The 27,568-nt window shown below is 39.7% G+C and overlaps 2 protein-coding genes across 2 annotated transcripts; both read right to left on the bottom strand.

Moving 5' to 3' along the window:
- Positions 1-2,890: 2,890 nt before the first annotated feature.
- On the bottom strand, positions 2,891-21,770 carry rictora (RPTOR independent companion of MTOR, complex 2 a). Its single transcript, XM_079451003.1, has 38 exons — positions 21,699-21,770; positions 21,513-21,560; positions 19,625-19,722; positions 18,618-18,682; positions 18,362-18,493; positions 18,186-18,249; positions 17,976-18,102; positions 17,575-17,744; positions 15,453-15,520; positions 15,080-15,147; positions 14,926-15,008; positions 14,519-14,606; positions 14,337-14,427; positions 13,635-13,701; positions 13,457-13,537; positions 13,146-13,246; positions 12,866-13,025; positions 12,208-12,309; positions 12,016-12,062; positions 11,789-11,924; positions 11,503-11,702; positions 11,079-11,205; positions 10,539-10,703; positions 10,341-10,417; positions 10,167-10,245; positions 9,977-10,086; positions 9,805-9,892; positions 9,632-9,724; positions 9,456-9,562; positions 9,035-9,264; positions 7,583-8,576; positions 6,772-6,949; positions 6,521-6,605; positions 6,236-6,442; positions 5,992-6,147; positions 5,659-5,782; positions 4,933-5,071; positions 2,891-4,416 (listed from the first exon to the last, which is right to left on the bottom strand). The coding sequence occupies exons 1-38, from the start codon at positions 21,763-21,765 to the stop codon at positions 4,345-4,347; spliced, it is 5,094 nt and encodes a 1,697-aa protein (XP_079307129.1). The 5' UTR covers positions 21,766-21,770; the 3' UTR covers positions 2,891-4,344.
- Positions 21,771-21,868: 98 nt separating this feature from the next.
- Positions 21,869-27,230, bottom strand: fyb1a (FYN binding protein 1 a; the record flags this gene model as incomplete). Its single annotated transcript, XM_079472350.1, has 9 exons — positions 21,869-22,567; positions 22,700-22,737; positions 22,824-22,872; positions 23,074-23,176; positions 24,590-24,749; positions 24,922-25,033; positions 25,254-25,294; positions 25,889-25,911; positions 27,062-27,230. The coding sequence occupies 7 exons, from the start codon at positions 27,228-27,230 to the stop codon at positions 22,866-22,868; spliced, it is 615 nt and encodes a 204-aa protein (XP_079328476.1). The 3' UTR covers positions 21,869-22,567; positions 22,700-22,737; positions 22,824-22,865.
- Positions 27,231-27,568: the final 338 nt, after the last annotated feature.

Below are 27,568 nucleotides of genomic sequence, written 5' to 3' on the forward strand. Positions count from 1 at the left end.
AAACCATTTACACACACCAATACATCCATCCAACACAATACAAAACTCTAAAATACGAGACAAAATATGGATCTAAAATAAATATCGAGCAACACCAATGCCGTGCACTGCTTTAAGACAAAACCAACCCGGATCTTACAAGAACAGAGAGAGAGAGAGAGAGATGACCAAGATGTCCGACAGCTCAGCACTTCATTTCTTCCAGAATCTGACGAGCTGGAATATCACGTGACACGCCCTCTTCATGAGGCCCCACCCCTTTCTATTCATCAGCATTAAACAACAAACAACAAACGACAGAAAAAATCAAAGCAGTTTGGAAACACCTCTCCCCTAAATTCTCATTGACTTGATGTTTAAACAGGTCATATGGCCCGAATACGTGTTTTATTTGTCTTTGGTGTGTTATAAGTTGCCCATGCATGTATTGGACACGTAAAATTGCACAAATTAAAGTGTCTGAACAAAAGATGCATTCTATCTAAAGCCGTATGCTCACCCAGACCTGCCTGAAACACCTCGTGTAACCACACCCCCACAAATCTACGTCAGTTCGTGGTATGATTTGACTAAGATCGTCAAAATGTAAACACATGTAAGGTGGGCGTACCTGTCAGTACAATTGAAGAGGAACCTGATGTTCCAAATATGGCGAGAGGCGTTACATTTCCGTCACATGCTTGCAGTATTCGACCAATCACTACGCACTGGTTAACTGGCCAATCAAAGCACACCTCACTTTTTCAATTCAATTCAACTTTATTTATATAGCGCTCTTCACAATGTGCATTGTTCCAAAGCAGCTTTACAGGGGAAAATGATGTCAGCATCTCCTGGTGGATTATTTAGCATATTTTGTTTGTCTGTAAAGATGTGTCTTTATTCTAGATTTAAATTGGGCGAGTGTGTCTGATCCTGGAATAATATCAGGAAGGTTATTCCAGAGTTTAGGTGCTAAGTATGAGAAAGCTCGACCCCCTTTGGTGGATTTAGTTATTCTAGATGTTATCAAAAGTCCTGAGTTTAGAGATCTTAGAGAGCATGATGGGTTGTAGTGTGATAGAAGCTCCGTTAGGTAGGGGCTAAACCCTTTAAGGCGTTATAAGTGATTTTAAAGTCAATACGATACTTTACGAAACGTGCGTTTGCAACTATAGATATGCGCGTGTATGAATACATTTCGGACATACTGCTCTTACCATGTTTTATTGTCACGTGACCCATATGCTATTTGACCTCATGTATTACCAACAACCTGTATGTAGGCATTGGTAAAAACATACTCTATTCACTAGAGATTCATTTATCAGAACTTGCATTTGAAAAATGTACATGATTTGGTTGACTTGCCCATTGCTAAGCTCGCGTGCATCATGGGATAGAAATGTGTCCATCTGATGCACACTCACATATTGGTGGAAGCAGTAGACCATCTGGTTATTTGCACGAGTGCATGAGTTTGAGGAGCTGTGGAAACACTGAACATTTCAGAAACCGGAAGGTAAACCGGTTCTCAACCACAATACGATGGCTGCTTTGACAGATTGGAGTGTGCAAATATCAAGCTCTGAGAAAAACTGGATACTTTATTATAACAGGACACATGCAGCTCACCGGATTGTGCTACGATGACAAATGTAACCTCACCACTTCCTGTTGGATTCTCTTTCGTCTTCTCACCTTAGTACTTGGTTGCGCAGGTTTAGCTTAAGCCAGGACTAGACTTTAGTTAAATTAACACATTTCAATATCTCACAGTATAACATGGCTTATATAAACCATTACTGGTGTGCATCTCAATACAAAACCATGGCACTGACATATTTTAGTATGAGACAGGACACTGTATGTTCAGACAGCTCAAACATTTATTTTAGTTTACGAGACTATAGCCTTAAGTCCTTTATATCAGACGACCTTCATACAAGAATAAAAGAATAATTCTTACTTCAGTTTCACCTACTGTATGAAGAAATGTCCATTCACATTTCTCTCCTTTGTATTGTCACAATAGAAGAAACACTGTGATGTTTTGTCTACTTAAATCTCTGCTTTATAAAACACATTACCACCCTCTATAAGAATATTATATTTGCCTTGCTACTACTAGTAACATGACGGATCTATAATATCAATTATATTTGTATGTTCTTTTGATATTATTTTACATTACAGAATTGGGAGTAAGATGTGCTTCAAAGTTCACCACAAAACAATAAAAAAATGACAATAAAACACATTTTACATTTGATAATAATCTGGTTCTTTCTGATGGATCATTGATAATTTGGCCTGTAGGTACGACACGAATCACAGCTGTGACACAAACTGTGTGTGATGACTATACACCGCATGTTATGGGTTTGTCAAATTGTACCACATACTGTTGAAAACACACAAGAGACTCGCCGGATGAGTTTTGCTCTTTAATTCCTTTGATAAAACAAACACGTGACTCTCTCTTCAGCCAATGAAATGGCATCAGCAGCCCTGAGACGACATGAATACAGTTCTGACACACATGTGAACAAAACGTTTTGCAGGTTATAAATACACAAGTGGAAAAATACATGAAATGACTTCATCAAGACGTCCATGAACGTGTTTAGTACATTTCTGACTGTGTTTCAGTAGCTGTAAAGATTCAGTGCAGGTTGATAAAGTAATAAACACCAGCTTGAGGTTAAACAGACATTATACTGGAATATTTGTGGCATTTTAAGGAATATTTCAAGTTAAAAGTATGTTTTTAATAGCACCTGTATGCTTTCCATTCCATCAAAGTTTGAATTTTGAGCCGACATGTGTCTTTGAGAATGATAAATTGTATTGATAAACACTTCACCCCGAAATAATTAAGATAATACAGCCTACAAAATGAAAACCGTAATTGTTCATTGTGGCATTTTATTTACATTTATTTTTTCATGAGCGATGATCCTCATAGAACACAGTAAACACAAATCAAGTGTTTTTTCCCTTTTGACAAAGAAACTCAACCGTCCAAATGGGTCTAAGTTTGAGTCTCAATTGGCCTAAAACAGGCTTTGTGTCTTTATTCTTTACACACAACATACGGGTCACCTGTAAACCTCACAGACTTTTAGAAACTGTGTCGTCATTCATGTCATTCCAAACCTGTATGACTTTCTTCCTCAGAACACAAAAGGAGATATTTTGAAGAAACTTGATAACCAAACAACATTAACCTTCACAAAAGAGAAGAGTCAGATCTTGAATGACATGAGAGGGAATAAATGACAACAGATTTGTTATCTTTTGGTGAAAAATCAACATTTGTTGTCAGCAAACGTGAAATGAGTCAAAATAATATCAACAGTATGACAAATGTTGAACATGTAATAAACACAGAACAGGTTCGGCAGATAATCTCTCACACTAAACCCGACAGCGAATCTATTATAGTGTGTGATAGTGAGTGAACATTAAACCTCGTGCCTATAAACAGATAACATCATCTGAAGCAATGAAACATAAACATACCATTACACATTTCTAGGTCACATTTTACCCCGATATCAAAAGAAAGAAATCATATTTAACATAAATAAAAGTGAGGGAAATAAAACTATTTATACATCAATGTAATTTCTTGACTTTTGATGTTGGGGTAAAACAGAACTCCGACACGTTCTTGAGAGGTCATGTTTGATATTCACAATCTCAACACTATCAGTCACGTGTGTCAATGTGTACGTGTCAGCGATCACGTGTGTCTCCTGCGTCTTATAAATACATGTCACGAAGTGATGTCAAGCACATGAAAGATTCCCCCCAAAAAACTAGATATGAGGTCCAATGCGTTTTTCAATAATACTGAATTGGGATTGTCTGGAGGTCATACAAATCTACACACAAACAAAGACGAAAAATAAATAATATAAATGTAATTGATCTTCTCTCAGCTTTCATAGACAGAAGACAGCTGCAGAGTTCAGGTGAGCTTTCTGTAGTGTTAACATGACGTCAACGTGAGCTTCATCTCATCTCTACATCCAGCGCTCTTATTAAAGTGTAAACAGCATTTATTTGAATTCAAATAGTTCTAGTCTTTGTCTCGCTCTTTCCTCGTGTCCGTTTCACAGTCTGAAGACATTATTTGGTTAATCGTTCCCTGTTGAGTCACGCAGTGCAAAGTCCAGGGGCGCGTTCCTCGTCTGTGCAAAAGTGAATCTCTGGTGTACAATGTCTTTGTTCCTTCATGCTCTCATCCGCTTCAGCGTTTTCTCCGTCCTGTCGTTTCTATTCGTCCGTGTGCATGAGACGATGGAAGATGAAGGGATGAGAGTTAACAGAGGCGTTTCAGAAAGTTTGTAGGAGATATCAAGACTCTGACGTCTCCGCTGGAGCAGATTTTGGTGGCTTCGCCAACACGGCTTCAGCTTCATCGTACAGCTGGAGACGACAAACACCATCAGACAGAAACACGGACACCATCAAATGTTTCCATCCACCTGTTTTATGTGCATTTTTTGTGATAATGCATAAAAAGATTGGATGGACAGGCTAGGATGCGCATTAATTCTAACGCTGTGTTCACACCAAACGTCGATTAAGTGTTTTTCAAAGTCAATGCAAAGATGGGAATGACGCGTCAATCACGTCTTAAGCCCAAGTTGAAAAATGTCAACTCGAGCGAGAAATTTGCGAACTATTCCCATGAGTAATAAAGAGCAAGGAACTCGATGCTTTAGGTTTCTCTATTATTATAGTGATATTGACACCAATTATTTGGTTTAGTTCCCTTTGGCTGAATGCAAATGGAGCACTTTTGCAAACATTTAATGCGTTTTTTTAAAAACGAAGAAGGAAAAACTCTGTTTATAAGGTTACGTGTGTACTAGGCCTTAGAGTCAATAAAATGACTTGTGACGGCTGCAGTGTGACTGAACAGAAATAAAACACACATACTGAAATGAACTGCACATCCTGGAAGAGCTCTTGAATGAAGCGACGTGAAGCCAAACGAAACGTGCAGTTGGCCAATAGGAAGGAGACCTCCGAGTAAAGACAGATGTCATCGAATGCATATGGAAACTTCTCCTTTATCCTTTAATACAAAAACATGACACGAGTACACTATTACATTAACATCTGTGGCTCAAACACAAAAGCTACGTTTATCAAATCGTTTTTTGATCTTCTGTATAAATCAATCTGATTCACACCAAGGACAGTTTTATGTATATGTTATTAGATGTATACGCAAGCATGCATTACAAACTACTTACAATAACCCAACAATCTTAAAGGGACAGTTCACCCAAAAATGAAAATTCTGCCATCAGCTACTCACCCTTAGGTTCTTCCAAAACTATCGATTTCTTTGTTCTGCTAAACACAAACGAAGATAAAAATAAAATGATGTACTATAAATAAATAAAATGAAAAACTATGGGAGTCTATGAGGGCTGAGATCGGTTTGGTTACTGCCATTCTTATAAATGTCTTCCTTTGTGTCAAGCAGAGCAAAGAAATCGACGCAGGTTTGGAACAACCTGACGGTGAATAAATGATGACATTACATTACTTTTGAGTAATGTAAAATCATTACTGATGACTAACTGTAGTGACAAGAAACAAAACGGCAAATTCAATATCTAGCACACTCGCGCATCGTTTGCCATTCCGTCTTACGTGAGCAGTCCGGTTTCATGACCTTTGGTACCGACGGATGAACTGAGATTGATGACCAAACGCAGAACCTCTTTTCTCAATAGAACTCTACAGGCCGGTCCGTCCTCAGATAATCCTTTACCACCTAAACACACAAACACCAGTACACACATTACCCCTGCTATCATTTAACCATATATGGGGTGAATATACAAATGTATTGCAATGGTTGCAATGATGGTGACTTACTTATTTGCCGGCAAATTCATTATTTATTATCTCTCGAAACCAACATGTTTTCGATTTCAAACATTATATCGAGGAGTCATTGATGGGATGCGGTGTCTTACTCACCCAGTATGAGTTCTGTACTGGGAGTGCTGTTGGCCGAGCCCTGACTCACAGCTGCGTCACTGCAGCCCGACACGCCCGAGTACTTTGACTGCGCGACCACCTCCAGGTGATTATGGGATGGCTGACTGTGCCACTGAGTGAAACCATCCGACAGACCTGACAACAGGTGACGAGGGAAACTCTGTATGAGCATCTTTATGGCATCGTAACAAAAAGTATATCAAGGAATAGCTTTAAGATTCACCTGTGCGAGTGTGTGTTTTGTTCAGATGGTTGTGTGTGTTTGAGTCGAGTACAGTGAGAGCGCTGCAGTACAGACAGTTCTCCTCTGTGTGTTCCTGTAAACCTGACGTCTCATCATCACCCATCAGATGATGCTGATCCGACCGACTGTTGTTCAACAGCTCTGTTATACTGACCTGCTGTTTCAGAGCGGGACCGCGACACGACTCTAACAAAAACACGCAGATTTAGATGAAGTGTCGCTGTTAAAAATCACCCGTACGACATTAATAAAATGATCATTTACCATCAGTTTCTCCAAAAAGAAATTTGGATGCGTTCTCTCCGGCAGGTGGGCTTGGTCTCTTCTGGAAATATGAAGTTTCTTTAATCTAAAAAATGATTTATCAAAATTTCAAACAGTGACTGACATGTCGACATAATGCATGATAAACTATTCTTTATAGGACATTTTGAGTAAGTCTGTCTTTTGGTTAAGTTTGTTTCATTTAAATTTTTTAGGTCCAAGAACAATGTCCATGTTATTGAAATGTGTACCTGGAAAAGATGATTGATGTCCATGGGCAACGCGAGGCCGATGTAATCCTCACTGCAGCCAAAGGTGGCGCTGGAGACCATAGAGCGCAGAGACGATGAACGCTGCAGGGTGGAGTGACTGATTGGACTCAACAAGTCCTCTTTATCCAGAGACACAATACTCAAAGCTTTCAAAAACCTGTGAGTCAACACAAACAAACGCTGTGAAACATCAGCTTTATAGGCCAATCTCTCTACTACACATAGACTCTCAAATCTGCAAACATTCAGCAACTAGAGAACCATTTAGAGTTGGTTTAGAGGTGTGGGAACTTCAGGAGACCCTGTTCTACACAACACGCTAGTTCATGGCTATTTAAAGGACCTGACTAAGAATTTCTACATGACATGTCTACATGGAAGCGCTACAGCGCATCTCATCTAATGAGAGGAAACCTTTTCTAGAACCGTCCCACCCACCATGGTACCAGAGTTCTGGACATTCTGCGACGGCAGCTGGACGGCCCAGAGCAGCTGAACCTTTTACGAGAACACCTGAAGACCAGCCAAGAAATAACCGACCAACAACTTCTAATACAACATAAAATTTATAAGAGAAGCTAAATGTGCTCTTTTGAACTAAGGTCAATCTCACCAAACCAGTGAACAACACATACAGTACTCCAAAAGTCAAAAGACGATATTTTAATTTGAATTTGTGCAGACAATTAAAAAGACCTTTAATGTAATTTTAACATTTACTTTGGCAAAAAACATACAGGATTTCATGGAACAAACACATAATAATTTCAGAAATGGAAAGTTTGCGTACCCGCGGGGTGTCAGCCGTGTGTCGAGGCTGCGTGTTTTCATCGTGATGGTGTCTGTAAACAGCACGTCTTTAGCGGGAGAAGCCAGAGCTTCGCTGTGGGACAGAGACGGGTGAATCCTCTGCTGCTGTAGACGCTTTAACATGTCGTATCCCAACGCGTCACGTGGACTCGTGTACATAAAACTGCAGTCCACGAGGCTATTGATAGTGGCCAAGGAGGGAGATTTCAGCGACTGGGCCCTGCGAGGAAGCGTGTGCGCCGACCCGGGCGGAACCAGAGATGTGGAATTGGATTTTGACAACGGGATGTGGCCGCGAGCGGAATGGGGACTGAGCGAGTTTTGCATTTTCACAGTTTTGGTGCTCACCACCGTGTTGAGGCTGGCGCAATCCGTATCCATGGCGACAGCCGTCTCTCGAGAAGGAGAGGAGCTCATAGAACTGATGCCGCTGGTGGTGGTGTCTGTGTTGAAGCTCTGACTGCGACTCTTAAACGTGCCGCCGCCGCCAGGCAGCACGGAAGTGCCGTCACATGTGAGATGCTCCCTGCTGCTCCGCTCACGCTGACCGTCACCCGGGGTCACGGCCTTGTGCTGACCTCGGACCTCTGAATCGGAGTTTTCATCTGACAGAGCGTTAATGATCACGAAAGACGTCTCCAGGTCGACCGTCGGGCTGCGAGGCACACGACCGCCGTTAAAGAACACGTCACCTTGTCCCGAGTGACCAGGAGAGCAGTTTGAAGATTCTGTTGCAGTTCGGTTTCGCCGCATGAGCCTCAGCTCCTCGGGTGATTTTCCCACATTAGTGCCTTTAGAATCGCTCCGACCCTTCTTACTGGGCAGAGACAGAGAGTTCAGGAAACGGTTTCTGAGGTGTGACGGGGTCAGGATGGTGAAAGGGCTTCGGTCCTTCTGAGGTTTCGTGTGTACGGAGAGAGAAGAGTCATCGTACATGTCCAACCCTTCACGATCATCTTCCATAAAATACAAACCTGACAACACACACACATCCAAGATCATTGTGTATAAACACTGTCAGGTCGCACACTTTAATTGAAGTATGTCAGAATGAACTGATATTATATTGAATCCACACATCCACTTATTTATAACTCATGAACTCTGCTCAACATTTCACATATATCAAAAGAACCAATGATTTATATATTAAACGTTAATACATTTTTAATACGAATGTTATTCTAACTTCATTAGTCTTTCAACACTTTAATGTGGGTAGGTGTTCAAGTTCAAAGATTTTATCCAGAACAGATTCAAAAGGATGATTCCTTGTTTGTTTTTCTGGATCTGTAGAGGCTTTCCGTGGAATATCAGCTACTGTATCACACCGAAAAACTGTGCGGAAATGTGTCCATGAATGACCAGAAAAGAGTTAAAAGATCTTATTTTGTGTCATTTTGTAAGACAGTAAACTTTGTTTAAGACTCACTTGGCTGACTTTCGCTCTCGCTGTTGTGTCGTGAGCTGTTGGATTCAGAGGTAAGACTGAGCGTGCTGGGTACAGATGAGAGTTCACTGATCAGCGGAGCGTCCACCTCATCAGGGACGACGGGCCACTGGTGCTTTCTACTGTGACGTACTGAATCCCACCCTGACACCTTCAGCACATCACTGCCTTGCCTCGTCCGGCTGATCACACCCAACACATACACACAGGTACTGCACACAACACACACAGTCATTTCATCAAACATTGAACAAAATTTGGATGTGACGTTAAACGTAAGGAAAATGTTGTTCCTCCTTCGTAGCCAAAAAGATTTGATGGAGTTCTGTGTTTAACAACTTAGTCTCACATGTTGACGTCTGTGAGAAATAACCGAGATATCAAAGAAGTCTCATGGTCTTACCCGCGTACAGACAGAACCTCACAGTGTTGTGCCAGTGCTATAATATCTGGCAACACGTTCTCCTCCTGCAGCAGGTTGAGCCCCCAGTTTGAGCTGCCGATGTTTCCCTGAAAATAAGGACGTTGTTTTCATTTCTTGTAAACGCGTCTAGAAAATGCTCAAAGAACGTGACTGACCAGAGCCCAGAGCACAGCTTTCAAGCGTTTAATGCCTTCCCATTTATCCAACATTGGAGATCGAACCGTGTGGCAGAGATCCTGAATTACACCCTAACAAACACGCACATATTTAACCACAAGCGTCACAAAACACAGGACGTCAGATGAGAAGCGTGTGAATGAATACGCACCTGTGCTTCTAAAAGAAGACAGCCGGTTTTATCATGAACCAGCTGCCCGTACAAATGAACCGGAAGAAAGACATTTGGCCTCTGTAACCTGCCGTGAGAATGAGATGTCGTGGCTAAAATGAAATTCGTTTCTTTATTAACATCATCTTCAAATGACGAGAAACGTGCAAACCTTTGGTTGCTGCGACGGACGTAGTTGTCTCCGTCGACAGGTTTGCGATACGTCGTAAGCGCTTCGTTCAGCTGCTCTTCGATCATGTCCACATACTTTAAATTATATTCCTGCGAACACAAATGCGTTCGTTAAAGACAAAAAAAGATGCAAAACCACGAATTGAGGACGACGGATTGGAGGCGTTTACCTTCTGCCATATTTCCAGCTGTTTGTTGACGTAACCTCTTTCGTTCAGGTAAGTGAAGCCTTTCGGGATAGACAGAAACCTGTACGAGAGAAACACGAAGACAACGATCAGAAGTCGGCTGAGAGCAATAAGATTCCTGAAAGAAGTAAACACGTTCACGTAAAGTTCAATGACCTCAACAGCAGCAGAAGTCCTTTATCTCCCAGATGTGACAGCGCTGGTCTCATGTGAATCAAAGTGTGCAGGTTCGCCTGTGCTCATCAAAAACACACCAGATAGAAGCACATTAGCATTCTGGCTCGATCTCCAAGAAACTCAAAACAAATAACAAAGAATCATACAAAAGTCCCTTTAATGGAAACAAACGTTCACCTTGTCCTCACAGGCTTCGTCCAGGATGTCCAGCGCTTCCATCGAGATGGTTTTGTTGTGGTCGTGGAGCTGCGTGACCAGCAACTCCATCCCCCAGTTAATGAAGAACTCGACGTTAGCTCGCAGCAGCACGCGCAGGTGTTTGGTGGCGTACAGACGACAGTTCTGTCACAAGACAAACACAGACATCAGCACTGATGCATCTATACTGAGTGTGTTTCATATAAAAATCTTACAATCTTAAACATGTCCGTTTTGATATGAAAATCAGTTCATCGGTATAATTTTTTTGAATTAATTTGTATGTTTTGTTTATACAACCGTTTGGAGAAGCGAGGAAAGTTTCAAGCGTCATGACGCGTGCGAGACTCAAGCATCCCTTGTCGCAAACATACGCTTCAGGTTTTTATGTTTAACTTCCGAACCAAAGCCTCACAGAAAACGTTCTGCGCTTTCTTCATCTAGTTTGATTCATTCGCTGTTTGCATCTTTTCAGTATCATTTCGTGTTATCGTGTTTTGTTCATCTGGGATGTCTTACGTCAGTGGCTGCGGTGAGGATCTTGGACAGAATGACTCGAGTGAGTCCATCTCTGCTGTAGTCCAGCGTTGACACTGTTAACTTCAACAGATGCTCTTGGTTTTTCATTAAGCACATGTTTAACAGACTGCATAAAAAGAAAAACCTATATAACACCGAGCTGATAAACATGCTTCTGTCTACTAGACATACTATGAATTTACCATGTTTACCAAACTCATAGTTTTGTTTTTTAACCGTTTCAATTCAATTGCTCCCTAAAGTAATGCAAGTTATGTAAATATTGTTATATATATATATAGAGAATATTTATCATTTATATATAATTTAATTATCATTTATATATATATATAATTGTTTACTACCACGTTATACGGCAAAGTACCACGGTATAACCATCTGACAGCACGTTGTGTTCACTCACCACTGAAATACGCCACATTTCTCCAGCATCTTGACTCCGGCCGGTTGCGACGACAGCGTACCCACAAACAGGAAGTAGTGCTGACTGAGTGTGTTGAGGAGGCCGTTGCTATGGAGACCGCGTTCAGATTTGAACCCGGAGGAGGAAGTGAGCCACTGTACGACATCCTTCACCAGCTCCTCTAAATACATCTGACCGTCCTACAAAACAGAACACCACAAACAGAGAACGTCAGGTTGCTGTCGAGAGAGTGTCTTGTTCAGCGAGGGATGTGCGAGTCTCTCACCTCCTCAGAATCCAAGAGGAACTGCATGAACTGACATCCGGCTGCCGTCAGCTGTCTGGATTTACTGTGATCCAACTCCAGAGCCGAGTACAGCTTACTGCTGGGCTTATAGAAATACAGCAACCTCCTGACAAACCTACACGCAAACACATGAACGTCAGAGTGTAGATCACAAGACAAACACAGCACATGTGTGTGTGTGTGATAACTGGTCACGCAGATCTTACTTGTGCATTTGTTCGTCTTTGTTGTTTTTAAGGTTCGCGTTCGGCCACTAGACGAGAAAACAAAGCAACCGGTTACAAACACAGCATCCTTGCTTACAGTATGAATGGTGAAGGTCTTGTGACCAATCCAAGATATTATAAACAAGCGAAGGAGAGCGTGAGAGAGAGCTGGGACTGTGTGGATGATTTTACCTTCAGTATAGTGATGATAAGAACCCAGTTCCACTCCAGATTCTGTTTGTGATTGAGAATCTGACTGTCCCGCAGATTCATCATCAGCGCCTCTTCAGTATCCTATACACACACACACACAAGCCGACTCAGAAACAGCTTGTTCAATAGACGTTTGGCATCACATTAAAACAATCGACAAAAACACCCAAAGCCTTTTTATTGTAAATGACCGTTTTCTAGATCAATCTACATCATGTATAGAACACCTAGATATCTTAAATACTGACCAAGTAAGACCATGTACAGCAAGATCATTGTATAAAATGGACAGTTCGTGTGCATTTCAGGGATGTTCTTTTGAAACCGAAGTCACGCGTGACCTTTCCAACGTGATTGCATAATACGGAAGTTACGGAGGCAATGCAAGCCATATTGTTTGGTTTTCTTGGAAAATGACCAATCATTTCGCTAGACAGCACCCTTATTCATCGGCTGGTGTGGTGAAGAGTCTTTTGGACAACAGCCAACAGTCCATTATATGGAGAAGATCCCTGGAAAGCTTTCCTCATAAGCCTCAATTTGTTTTCGACAGAATAAAAAACACACGTACGGCGTAAAGGATCACGGCATTTTTATTTGATAGTGAACTACTCCTCGAACGGCAAAGACGCAATACCTTCATGATATAGATGTCTTTGTGCGACCGATGATCTTTCTTGTGTGTGGATGTGGCCGTCCTGCGCAGAATGTGATCCAGGTAAAGACTGTACGGTCTGGGCCCGCGCCGTTTCTTCTCATGGAAGCGTTTCAGGTGGTTAACAGCCGCACTGGCTTGTCTGAAGAAACACGAGATGGCAAACATTAACAGCAACGATAAAAACGCAGAGCTGCTGGAAATGTAAAGCATTAACACATCAGCGGAAGCGTATGAAATGACGTCACCGTGTTGAACTCACAATCGTTTCTCCTGATCGATGTCAAACGAAGCTGCCATGTTGATCAGCGTTGGTAAACAGTGTAAATGATGACTGTGGGAGTGAGGAAGAATCGTATTGGCCTGAAAGAGAGAGAACCACACCAACACGTGTATTTTCAAATATTATAGTCTAACTCCTGCTTCATATAAATATGGTAAAACGATATCAGGTTTTTAACATCTGATTTTAAAACAATGTGGTTAAAAACAAGTTTCTGGAGCGTTGCTGTGTTTGAAGCAATTCACACCAGTAATGTCATCGTAATCTCAAACTCTAGAAAGACTCAGTACCATGTGCAGAAGCTCTCCGAGGAGGACCGTAGCTCTGACTGATATCTGTGCATCACTGCCGGTCACCACCTCCACCAGACCCTGTACCAAAACACACATTCAGTGCCAAAGATATGAAACCCATCATGTTCCCCGGTTCAAGAGAGAGAAACAGATCAAGTGATGAAATCTTTTCTACCTCCAGCAGTCCACTGTTGATAAAGGCTGACAGCAGCAAAGCCAGATAGTTATCCATCAGGTCTGGTCTGGAAAAACAAAAAACACTTCCTAATCGGCTTCACACTACAAACACTGTGATATGTTTAGACCAGGAGACCACTCCATCTGCACTTACATCTGCAAAACATCTCGGAGACGTCTGAAACTACGAATCCTCTAAGAAAGCTCTTAATTTAGCTCGAAAACGTCTTAGCTTAGTTTGTGTGATAACTATAGAAGGTTGTGACAGATCCAAATCATCTCTCCCGCATTTCTCCATAAAAAATGAAATGGAAACCGTCATGCATTGCAACGCATTTCTTCTCACTTTTCTTGTTTCGTCCACTTTCAAGTCTCTAAAAGTCAAAAATATTCTGGATCTTAAGAGAACATTTAGGCTTAAGATGCTATATGAATTACTTTATGCTTTACTAGGACCTTTTCTGTCATTTTAAGGGGAAATGCCCACATTTCTCAGAATTGTGTCACTAGGAGATATTCTTTGCAATAAGATGTTTCATCAATACGGGCCCTGGAGGTCTGGAAAACATCTGCTGTGTAAAAACATCTGCTAAACATCTGACATGTCCGAGACTATGTATTGCAGATGTAATGCCGACATCAAATAGACGCGGGTGTACAGTCTAAGAAACAACATCGCCAACAAAAAGCGTACATTTACCTGGATCGTGCTCTGTGAGGTAATATGACTTTGGCCTCGGCGGCTACAAATCCATCAGATAACCTCCAGCTGTCCTGAAACCTGCTGGGGTCTGAACATCACAATGACAGAGGAACATACACACTAAAGGACAGGAGTGACAGAAGAACACATTACGTTCAGTTTCAGTCTGTGATTCTTACCCACACTGTGCAGAGCTTCCTCAAAATCATCCGTCACCATGGGAACACGCAATCTGAAGATGTCATACATGACCTCCAATAAAGCTTTCTGTAGAAACAGACGCATGTCATCTCAGCTCCTGATTGGTTTACGCGGCGCGAATTTTCACCAAAGTTCCGATTTTTCAACTCACGCAAATCACGCGAACGCTCAATTTGCGCGATTCGTGTCATTCGCGTTTGGTGTGAACACACTATCAGATCATAACAGTAGACGGGTTTGAAACGACATGAGACATTTTCATTCACGGGTGAACGAACTCACTTCAGCTCTGTGAAGCTCTGTGCAATGGATCCGTTTATAAAAGATTCAATGATTCATTTACAAGTTCTGAATCTTCTCTTGAAAATATTCAAAATGTGCTTACCCTGACTTCCATGTTCGGTATACATAGCAGACCGATCAAAGACTGAACGCCTGAGTTTCCAGCTTTACACAGATTGATGATACCTGCAGAACACATGAGCAGATGAGATGCGAGAGGCGGCGTTTGAAATCCCGAAGGTAAGTGGACGTCATACCTGACCACGAGCGGAACGCAGCCACGATGGCCATTTTACTGGATAAAAAACGACTCTCTCTGTCCTCTCTGTGAAAAATCACAGGAATAAAATACACAGCACAAGTTAAAAAAACACTTATGAAGACCACCGCGACAGATTTTTCTAATCTTACAGTAGCATGTAAGTAAATGAGTTTGACGCTTCCAAGTGCCAAAAAACACGAAGAACACATTTTTAATTGATCTTATTATTAAAAATGCTGCAAAATGTGTGATGTGAACGTGGTTTGGGTAAATATATTTAAGGAGGATTGAAGGTGGTCAGTAAATAAGAGTGTCGTTTATTTGTATTAGTAAAAGATCAAATAAATACATATGAACAAAGTACTCACTTGATCTGTGCCTCCGCTGTGTCGGGGTTGTGTCTATAGTGAAAGTCTGTGTAAGGTGCAAGAATTTGCTGGAAAAGATAGATTTCATACTTCAACAACTAGAAAACGATGATGATAACTGCAGTTTTTTATTTGACTCGTAAAATCTTTCTTTTAAAGACAAGAAAGGTGGAGAGACTCCAATACTGGAGAGAGAGAGAGAGATGAAAACATTTTTTAAAAAAATTATAAGTTTAGTAAATCTAATATAGAAATAATATAATAAAACAATCACTGGATTAAAAACCAAAAATTGTGAGATTTGTGTAATTGTTTCTTACGACTTTGCAAAAATCCAAAACTTTTTTATTTGTTGATTAAGATTTTTAATTATTGCCAGATGAGTACAAATCTGAACTCATCTTCATCGCTGAGCTCATAATTGAATGCAGAACAAGGTACAAGAATCCCATCAGAATAAAAACAACAAAACCGATATAAAAATACATACTAAATGTAATGATCTGCTAATATTTTATGGATTTGTATGGCGTATAATACATCGTAGACCGGCACGATTCTGGATAAATTGAGAATCGCGATTCCTTTGTTTTAAATAGAGATCACGATTCTCTTACCGTTCTGAATGACAACTAGAAGTAATACATCATTTACAAGAGGTTCAAAAAATAGTTATTTTATTTAGGTTTGGTTATAACCTGTGAGACCTTAGGAGTAGAGAAGAGAACCCCTAAGTCACGAAGACCAACTCGTAACAATCCTAAAATGGCTGTAACACCGGCAGTCTGCCGAGAAACGTTAACATTTGAGAAAGATTATATGACGATGAGTTTAACCATAAAGACTGTCTGCTAACAAATAGCAAATAGCTAAACATATACTTTACATGAACATATGGGTTATTTGCAAAAGATAACTCTTATTATTTCAAAAACCATGTTGTTTGTTGTGGTATCATGTGTTTATTGTGGTTTATTGTATTTGTTAGCTGTACTTTTTAAAGTTATTGTTACTTAATAAAACAACGTACAAAACAAACGGTTTGATTGATATTAATTGAAATGCACAATTAAAACTTGAATCTAGAATTTTGAGTTCTGTTTTTGTAAATAAACACTTCACTTGAATCAGTAACTCTGTGTATATTTTATCATGTTCATTTGAATATGACTACATTTCTATTTGAAGATCTTAATTTAAACATGTCAGCGTGAGACCTCATTCTATAATATTTCTATGATTGAATGACTGATCAGCCGATCACTGGGGTCACAGTCAGTAAACTGGATGACATCATCCGTAGCAACAAGGTCGACCCCGCCCCTTTTCTTAATTTAAGATTTCTTTCAGTTCCTTAGTAAAAGTTGCTCTCAGCAGCGTTGTGAATAAGTTTTAAGTAAAAACGTTTTTTTACTCTTAGTGTTAGTGTTAAGATAAAATGTTTTCACTGCATAAAATGACTTTCTTCCTTGTTTTCCAGTAAAGATTTCTTAAAATTCTTGAATCAAGAAGTACAAACTGACGGATTTTTGCTAATATCAATATTAATATGACATTTCAAGTGAATAAGTGCTTAAAACAAGCAAATAAACCTGCCAATGGGGTAAGAAAAATAATCTTGAATTACGGTTTACCTTTTTCTTAGTCACTCAATTCAAGATCATTTTTCTTGCCCCGTTGGCAATTTTATTTGCTTGTTTGAAGCACAAATTCACTGCAATTTCATATGTTTTGACTTATTTTCTAAGGTCAGTTTGCTCATCAAGAAAATACTTCTTGATTCAAGAATGTTTAGACTTTTTTTACTTGGAAACGAGAAAAATAGACGAAGTAAGAAAGTCCTTTTTTGCAGTGTTGTGTATATGGGCCCAGGTTTAATTTAAGATGCAGTTTAAAGAGAGGCAGCAACCGTGTGAACCGCTGCCTTTTACATGCAGGTGATGTTAAAATGAAGTACATTCAACGACACACCCGCATCCGCCCTGTTCAATAAGCAATAAATTAACGAAACGTTTCCTGTGACATCTAGTGGAAAGTAGTTGCAGTTACATTCACGTTAATAAATGCTCACTAACTCCGATCTGCATTGCATCAGTTTGTGTGTTTGATGTAGTGTGTGTACCTCTAGTTCAACATCAGCGCGCAGGTATTGACGTGTTTGCGGGTGATTGAGCAAGTGCAGTATGGTGGTGATCAGAGCTTCATTGATCCGGCTCAGCTGACAGTCCAGAACGTTCTTCAGAATGGTGCTCAGACCTCCCTGCAGGGCCACCACCTCTGGATTTCTCAACGCTGAAAGACAACAAAAAAACGTTCGCAGTAAATATCAAACACGTACATTAAACAGTGAGAGAGCTCACAACACACAATATAAACAGGTTCTGATTCTGATAAAAGAAATATTTTGTGTGTACACTGACGTTACAAGTGCTGTAAGAGCCTGCGTCAAATGTAATAAATACAGGGTGAACGCGGCTTTAAACACACTAAGTGAATACAAAATAAGGAAAAAACGACACTTACCAAGTTCACAAATGATGGCGATACACGCTCGCACCATCCGATCTCTCTCCTGCAGTCCATCGTTTCCCACGGCGATCAAAGAATTGGTCACCGACCTCGGGAAGAGCTGCGCATTCACCGTTATCATCTGAACGGGAAAACAAGATAAGAGAAAGATGACATTCATTCATTCATTGAAACAAGAAATGAGTGTAAGGTCAAAGGTCGTACCTTTCTGACCAATCGGAGGGCTTGAGTTCTTTCCACCTCATTACACTGCTGTATGTCAATACACCTGAACACAAACTCCTAAATCTCAGAACAGAAGACATACCGGAGCATCCACACATCACAGCAACAGACGTTATAGTTTGTGAAATATTGAGGAAGCGGGTGGGCAGGTTTACCTGGAGATGAGGTAATCCACCTGCAGCTGAAGAACTTTCTGAAGGACGCTGCTCTCTCGGATCATATAGCGCAACGCTCTCAAACCCGCCGCCCGGACCTCTTTCACCTCGTTCAGCAATGCCACACGCAAACTTACACCACAAACGCGCCAGAGGATTATACAAACGCGTCATTTATATACGTTATTTCCTGAAAACGAGTTCAGATAAGATAAACAAATAGGAAAATGATTTCGATCCGACATGCGACACTCACCAAATGATGATTTCTTCATATGTAAATCCTAGTTTTTCTTCACAATGATTTACACTGTTTAGGAGCTGAAAAAGAGAGACAGTTCATCACACTATAAAACATACAGACCTCATTTCATTATCACGTTTTTCTATAAAATCTCTCAAAGCTCTACACTCCAAAACCTTTGCGATACAAAATGAGAAGGAACACAGATTGTTGTTTTCGTGTGTCACTGCATGATGACCTTAGCAGGCCGCTATGCATGTGCACATGTTTGTGATGATGTCAGACCTCAGGCAGCTGCAGGGGGTCACGTGACCCCGTAAAAGGATTAGATCTCCTCTATGTCAGCAACCTTAAGGCCACACGCATGCACGCTCACATTATTATCTCTGTGGGGACAGTCCATAGACGTTATGATTTATATACTACATTTACATTTACATTTAGTCATTTAGCAGACGCTTTTATCCAAAGCGACTTACAGATGAGGAAACATTGGAAGCAATTATAACAACATAGGCAACAAAATACATAAGTGCATCAAACTAGTCCATTAAAGCCTAGCACAGTATACAAAGCTAAGACAACTGTATATATACTGTACAAACTGTATATTTTATACCTTAACCCTAAACCTGAAGATCCCCACCAGCATCTTAAAACAAGAACACACACGCGCACATCATCCATGCATACACACAGCACACCGTACACATTAGTGTTCTGTCTAGAGTCTGCATATCTAGATTTCACCGTTTAAATGGTATCACAAAGCTAAGTTGAACACTTAGTCTTGGTGTTGGTTAAAGTGTGGACAACAGTAAAAGAAAGTCCTGCCCTAGCATAGCAATACTGAGGAGTCAAATATTTAGTCATAAACATCCTTCAGGTCGAGAGACCCTAACCATAACTTATGCAGACTTCCCTGCAAAACAAGGAAAATACAATTCTGTAGATGTTGTCTGGGCCTGGCTGTGATCTCCAGGCTGACACCACAGCAACATTCACTGAAGCTTTGTTACCTTTACAAAGTTGTTCAGATGGCCAAGCTTTCTCATGTTGGAGACGCCGTGAGGTTTAGCGATGTTCTGCAGGATCTCACGCATGTTATCGAAGGGTTCTGTGGAAGGCAATTATCACAAGATTAAAAGCTCTGCACGGGTACATCAGGAGAGCTTTTAACCGGTAGCATGCATCTCCATGCACACCATTAAACAAATCTTATAATAAACATTAAGGATCTTGTGTTAGCACATATACGTTATTATAGGGATGCACGATAAATTATCGGCCGATTAGTGGTCATTTTGAATGTTATCGGATAGTAAAATGTAGGCCGATATATTACAGCCGATAAATGATCGCTGCACGCTACTCAGTTAAAATCCAGTGCAGTACTGTCTTTGTCATAATCTTTCACTTACTGCGATTAGCAAAATATTTTTGATGTAGCGTGTAGATATTTATGAATGTGTAAGGAACAAAAGCATATTGTTTGAAGCCGAACGCTTTCTGTCTCAATACCTGTTAGACTTGTGGCTATTGAGAACACCTTTAATTCTATCATTTGTTTATCAAATAAACATTATACCAGAAAACTTTAAACGTTAAAGAATCTTTCATTCGTGTAAAGTAGGCTTGATTAGTAGGGGAAAAAACAATTTTCAGTCTCAGAAAACGTTATAAACGATAAATTATCGGCCATACCGGTATCGTCCGCTAATTGGTCATTATTAATGTTTAACGGCCGATAATAACATTTCTGCGGATATATTCAAGCAGATAAACCTTCAATCATTACCTCTCGTTAAACGACTTTATCTGCACGCTGCTCGCAGTAAAATACTGTACAGTACTGTCTACAGTAATGAAGATATAGTATTTATGAATGCGTAAATGCATATTGTTTGAATCCGACTGCTTTCTGAATGCTTTCGCTCTTGAAACCTGTTAGACATGCGGTTGTAAAGAAAATGTTTCTGGGTTGCTCGGGAAGAACATCTATGCTTTGTATATCAAATTAAACCCGATAATGTTTAAAGTTAAATAATCTCTAACTAGTGTAAAGTAGACTTGGTACATGATTCTCAGGGGGGAAAGAGAACTAACGGTTACCTTGTTTTCTGCAGTGAACGTTTTCATATAAAAGGAGTTTTTCCTTTGGTTTCAGTCCTAGGGAATTTTATGTTAATATCTAGATACTGTATATCGCGATATATCGCCATCCAATGTTAAAGAATCATCGCATCACTAATATGAATATTTAGATGGGGCTTGTCAGCCAATATATCGGTAATCGGCTTGCAATGTTCAAGAATTACCGTCCAACATTAACATATCGGTGCATTATAGCCAATATTCAGTGATCCCAATTATCGCTTTACACAAACTAGTATGTTTATTAAGATCGCGGAATAAATCACACGGGGGAGCAAGAAAGCACCAATTCACCTTAATAGCAATATTCATATGATATTAAACTTAAATCTGCCAAGCCGTTGCATGACTAGGAGCTGGCTGCAATGAGATATTTACTACTGATGTTAAAATACGCTGTACTTTATATAACAATATAATATAAAAACACCTGCACTGATGAACTGAAATACATACTTTAGTAGTATAGCTAAGGCAAGATGTAAAACACTATAATGTCATCCAGGATAGTTTAATAGAATAAATACTACAGTATTTTCATGTGGGTGCAGTGTGTCTGCAAACTTGAGGCATTAAAGATGCTGTCAACATCACCTCATTCACCCATATTCTCATTTCTCTGCAGGTCACAGATTGAGATTCAATTAAATGAAAACGGCGATGTATTAACTGTGATTTGATCACTGCTGGGTGACACTGAGATGATGTAAACGGGGATCGGGAGTGTTGTTTATCATCTTTAAGGGGACTCACCCCGCGTGAGATCCAGCGGTACATTCTCCTCCCCGCTGTCATTCCGACCTGGTAAACACACACACAGTGACACAATAAAGATGTGCGAGCCTCTATTCAAGCGATACATGAGAACGACACAAAGGGGATATTGTTAAAAACGCCGGCTGTTAAAGCTCGCAGGATTTGGGGGTGGTGTTAACTTGCCTCTCATCCGAACACTTCGGGTCTGACGGCCGCGGATGCTGACCGCCATGTTGGCAGGGACGTTCATCACCGGAACTCTCGCAAACTCTCGCGACGTTTGCGAAACGCGCTCATTAGATGCGTGACGTGACATCGGGATCTTTATTTAATTTTTATCATTTTATCATTATGAATATAAGTATGTGATGGGATTTTAATTTATATTTTAGTTATTTATTCGAAACGTCTTTCAGCAGCTAAACTACAACTTTGTAATCATGTTCATTAAAACGGCAATTTAATACACCAATATTCAGCAAATACATTTCTCTACAGGATTAAAGCGAGAACTCTTTGTTTGGAGTCGTCCTTTGATAGACTCCTTTAATATCCCATAAAAAGAGCTCATTCGCGGTCCATCTCAAAGTGCTTATGAGTCTACAGATCTCCGTAAGGCTCCTTTAAACATGAATGTTTTATTTTAATGGTCACTTTAGTCTGTTTCTCACATACACACCCATTCCACATTAGCTTTCGCTGTCATATTATCACATAAACAAAGATAAGCGATGCAGAAGGTGACAAAAATGGTTTGGCAAGCGATGTGCATGCTGTACAATAAGGTTAATGTATGCTAAGTATGTTCATCTTCGCTTAGTCGTTGTCATAGATACAATCTGTAACAAACAAACAAGACATAAACATAAAGCATAAACAACAACAACATAGACGGACACATTTATCTTATGAACATCAAACTGACCTTCTCCAACATCATCATTGTCCCTTAGATAGGAGGGAAAATGACAATTAAGTTGTTAAGTAACTAAAAATAAGAAATCAGAAAAACTCGACTTACGGTTCTTTATAAGCAGTGGACACATAACCAACTGGAAGAGAAATAGATATTTATTGTTAAATATATGAAGAGTTTGGATCCAAAATGAGATGACTCATTGACAAATCGTGTTTTTTATAATGTTATCATGTTTTTCGTGTTATATAACTTTATTGTGGCGTACCTTCATTAAATTGAAGGTCAGGGGGTGGTGGGGGAAAGCTGCCAAATCATGGTAAAATTAAAGAAGAGATGAGATCTTTAGAAAGATTCAAATCCGTTGCTCGGATGTTCAGAAATATACTCACCTGAAATCCTCTTCTACACATTCATACACATCAGCATCACCTTCAACCGCTGTTACAAACAAATCAAGCTCATTTACATTCCCTTCCATCAATACGTGCTCAAATATAGCAATGGTCCGTAGACATTTCTTACGTAAAGAAAGTGATGGTCGTGGCTTACCAGCAGGTGAACTGGAAAAAAGACAATATCCAATTAAACAAACAGAGAATGGGATGCAAATAATCTGCGGAGGGTCCATTGCGTTCTTACTTTTTTATATGATCGTCTGTTCCAGTGTTTTTGTGATCGTACAGTATATTGTGTGTTAAAATCTCAGTGCACTCATCTACCGTGTCAGGCTTTACAAAACCGTCTGTAAAAAACACACACATATAAGTGAAAATTGCGTCATGGCTAAAGTGAAAGCAAAAAAGGAAGTTTGAAGAATATATAAACAGATGCGGCAGATGAGAAGCACAGGAAATATATATATATATATATGATCTAGAGTCACATAGGCCTATGTGACGTGCTACACGTTGATGTTTAATTTTAGTCCTGGTTTTAAACGTGGCTTTATCTACTGCAAGTATTGCCAAACAAGATGTTATATGCTCTCTCACTTTAGAAAGAAATGTCCGTTAAATGGAAAAACACGATTATATTGACAAATATGATTTATGAATAAATGAAGACTTCAATTAAAGCATTAACTTTACTGAGTTTGTTTCTTAGTGGACTTGTCATGTAGAAAATATATGTTTTAATTTAAAATGACTCTAAACACTATACAGGTCAATCTCACAAAGCATTTGCCTTAAACGCCTTTTAGGATTTTCATTGACATGTCCCTGCACACATAACATGCATGAAGTATAACAAAACCGGTCATTACAGCTGAAATGTTTTAATCTTGTCTAGTTTTATTTTGGGTTCAAGGTGATAAAACTGCAGATTGGAGATCTCTAAAATTGATCGGAAACTCCAAAAATGGGTGTTTAGGGTTAGGTGCGTCGTGCCACGCCCCCTCTGAAGTTCCCCGCCCGTATTTGGAGATCTCCAGGTATCTTAAAGTGATAGTTCACCCACAAATACAAAAAGTCATCATTAAGTCACTCTCGAGTTGTTCCAAAGCTGTATACATTTCTGTTTCGACGAACACAGAGAAAGATTTTTGGAAGAATGCAAGCCGGTTGAAAATCGATTATAATATGTGGCGATTCAAAACGGTCGAGACGTTAAAAGAGTCTTTTTTCTGCAAACTTGGTGAAAGTGGATATACAGATATTACTTAAAAAAATCTAAGTTAGGAAAAGCACTAAGTTAAAGTCTAAGTTTGTCTATATTAAAGAGGCTTGTTGCCTCAACTCGTGAATGCAATCGCATCGTGAGATCAGAATCGTTACATCCCTACTTGTAACCACACAGTTCTTGGTCACCATTGACTACCATACTAGGAAAAATTACAGTGTCCCAGAACTGTTTGCTTTCCTACATTCTTCATAGTATTCTTCTAAAACAAAACTATAGTAGGAAATAGCAGCCATGAACTGTTTGGTTATCAGATTTATAACAAATTGAGGGTGAGTAAATGAAAGAATTTACATTTTTGAGTGAGCTCTTCCTTTAATTTTGCTTTTAAAGTAGATTTTGTTACACTTATTTTAATGAATTAGTGAAAAAACATGTGTGTCATGACCTACGGATAGATTTTTTAACAATTGTGTATTTTCAAGCAGCATTACAACATTACACATGAAGTATTTGATATGACAGACAGACTCACAGTGGCCTTCTCTGTTTCTGGCCAGCCAGTAGTTTTTGGGGTTTTCAGTTTTGCGAATGATGTCGATGGTCTCGCCCCGTTTCAGCGGAAGCTTGTTCTTGCCTCTGTTGTGGTCTACGTTAGCTTTCACTGTTGAAACCGCCATGACTGGACCTTTGATCTGTGGCACAGAAACACAGTGATGTAACATTATCACACCATCAACACATTACATGTCATTCTCCCGTCTCCTTTTTCTCTTTTGATTTTGGGGTGATGGAAATGTTCTTGAGATGAAGAACATCACCGCTACTAAGTCGTGTTATGAATATTCTTATAAGGTTTATAATCACTTTGAACTTTTTCCTGGCCTCCAGCTCTCTCTTCTCCTGCATTTTCTTCTCTTTCGTCTCCTGTTCCAAGCGCTTTTTCTTGTCTTTATCAAATCTTTTCTTGACGTCGGGCCTGTGTGGGTAAAGAGAGTGTTGTTTTTCACAGAATCTCTTCTGAACTGATTTGAAATTGAATGATGCCCAGATGATTTGCATCCTCTCATACTGTATGCAGCGTTTCAGAAATACAATCAGTTATGAGTTTTACTGTATAACTGACCTGTTTGTGACTAATAAACGTCTAATGTGCTAGAAGGTTTGAATAACTAAGCTCAAGTGTGAGCGGATCTCACCAGGTGCTGTTAAAATCCTCATACACTTCCTCTTTCGTATCCTACAACAGCCATGAAACATGCAGCAGTAAGAACATGTGCTTCACAGTATACCGGACATAAAAATCATATATATATACTATAACAGAGTTCAATTACAGTGTTGACAGTCATTCATTAGTTTTCTGCATAATCAAACTGAATGTTGGTGATGATGTCACTTCCTGTTAAGAGGTTTGCTTCTTCTCAGTCTATTTTTACGAAGTGTCACAAAGCAGGGCACCACGAATAGACACATGACAAGTGGGGTGCGACAAATGGGTGGAAATTTGGTCATTTTTGTGCCTATATCTATTAATTACTTTATTATTGACCATACACTCAAAACAAAACAACGACATTTAAATGTAAGCCTTAGTTTTAAAAAAATAAGATTGCAAATACATTTCAAGAATGATTTTATGTCAGAGGTTTGTGACATGGAATGAAAAGAAAACTGGAGATTCGGCATCCCATTTTGTTTTTGGCTATTGGGGAGAGGTGGTGCCCGGACCCCTACCCTACCTCCAAAGTGGGGAACGGCAGAAGAAGTTTGAGAAACACTGGTCTATAGTGACTATACAGTGAAGCAAAGGAAGTTATAGATTTCTCTTTACCTGAAGATCACCGCCGCTTTTACCTAAACACAAAAGTGATGAGTTAAGCATCGCTAATGGCAGAAATCATCAGGCATAGTGAACACGACACGTCTGACGCCTAAATGTCATTGAATTAAACAACGAAATAATACACCAACTCAGAACTCACTTCAACTTTGTAATATTTCATTTTGGAAGTCACGTCTAAAATAAATCTCACTTGGTTTATTACTTGGCTATCTATTGCCAGACATTCGTGTGCTTTTAACACAGGTGACTTATGTACTGTACACACCAAGCATTAGTTTGAAGAACTTCTCTGAATGCAGGAGCAGATGATGACCTAATGAAGATTGTGTCGCGTTCGTTTCCACGTCATCATAATAATCGTCAAGAAGACCCGGATCCCTGTTTTACAGCAGACAGAAAATAATACTATAATATGTATGAAAGTATTTACATTTTGCAAACACTTTAATCCAAATTCACTTATGATTTGTATTAATTGGTGAGATTGCAGACAACAATAATCACAGTATTGCAATGGCAAGTTTATGTTTTCATACCGTGAAAACTTTACCATGGTACCATCACAGTACAATTGATGTTTAAAGAAGAAAGTAAATATGTGAAGATGTATTTAAAGTTAAACTAATTGTTTTTAACAGTACTTAACATGGCCGTGAAGAAAATCCACGAATGAAATGACCCATAGTAGCATGATATATTGTACAAGTGTTTAATTCAATATTAAATACACTCACAATGAAGCGGGTGGAGGAGGAAATATAAAGTTCTCTGGTGGAGTCTCAGATGTGATAGACAGGAGGTCAGGTGGAGGTGGTGGGAATAATTCTGTATTGTTTGTTTCTGTAAATTGAACACAGAGAAGTGACTGTGTGTTAAGCCCACAAAACATACGTTAAAGTTAAATTCTTTCATCCTCTCATGTGCAAAAGTTGAGTTATAGGTCACAGTGGCCACAAGAACGCTTTTAGACACCTTCGCGTCAAGATGAATTGCTGGTTTTTCTTTTAATCTAAGATGTAACATGGACCAGAAACGGTGCTTGCAGGTTTATCTGTATTTAACACCATCAATGCTTTATCAATTAAAATTTTGTCTAAACTTCAATGTTTGGTTTAGAAATGCGCTTGTCCAAATATTTATCTGAATAATAAAAACACTAACCTGTAGAGGATTTCTTAGCGTTTCCTCTGAACACATCGCAGTTGACATGTGTTGGTCTTTGAGGTTTAGGGGGACACTTTCCCAAAGCAAACACACTGGGGAGAGGTTTTCTTTTTGGCATTAATAAGGCACACTGCGGCCGGCCGGAGAGCTTCACAGGTGTGTTCATGATTTCCTGAAAACCAGGTTTCCATGGAATGGGCGGTATGGAAAGACCCGGCTGTCTTATTCCTTTCAATGCCATGTAAAAGGGTGGACAGTATGAGATCTTGCGAAGTCAGTTTGTGTAGTTATACAGCAGTCTATACTGTAGGTGTTTTCACTCCTATAATGATGTCCCTAGAAGAAGGTTTGTTAGATATACAAGGTTCAAAACAAAGTTTGAGTTTTCCTCTCTTGACATTCATTTGCTTTACAGAAGAAATCTTCGAAAAGCTTCAAAAAAACTTGGCTCAAATACGCACAAACCCACTGCTTCACAGTACATAGAAACATCCCAACAGTATT

Source organism: Barbatula barbatula (genome assembly GCF_947034865.1).
Source record: "Barbatula barbatula genome assembly, chromosome: 2".
Taxonomy (NCBI): Eukaryota; Metazoa; Chordata; class Actinopteri; order Cypriniformes; family Nemacheilidae; genus Barbatula; species Barbatula barbatula.

What these genes read in the sequence shown, in the direction of transcription:
- rictora (XM_079451003.1), bottom strand. Translation starts at nt 21,765, where the DNA reads ATGAACGTCCCTGCCAACATGGCGGTCAGCATCCGCGGCCGTCAGACC. An exon ending in ACGAAGCCTGTGAGGACAAG is followed by an intron (nt 10,418 to 10,538) that starts GTGAACGTTTGT and finishes TGATGAGCACAG; the next exon opens with GCGAACCTGCACACTTTGAT. An exon ending in CAAAACACACACTCGCACAG is followed by an intron (nt 6,148 to 6,235) that starts GTGAATCTTAAA and finishes ACCTGTTGTCAG; the next exon opens with GTCTGTCGGATGGTTTCACT.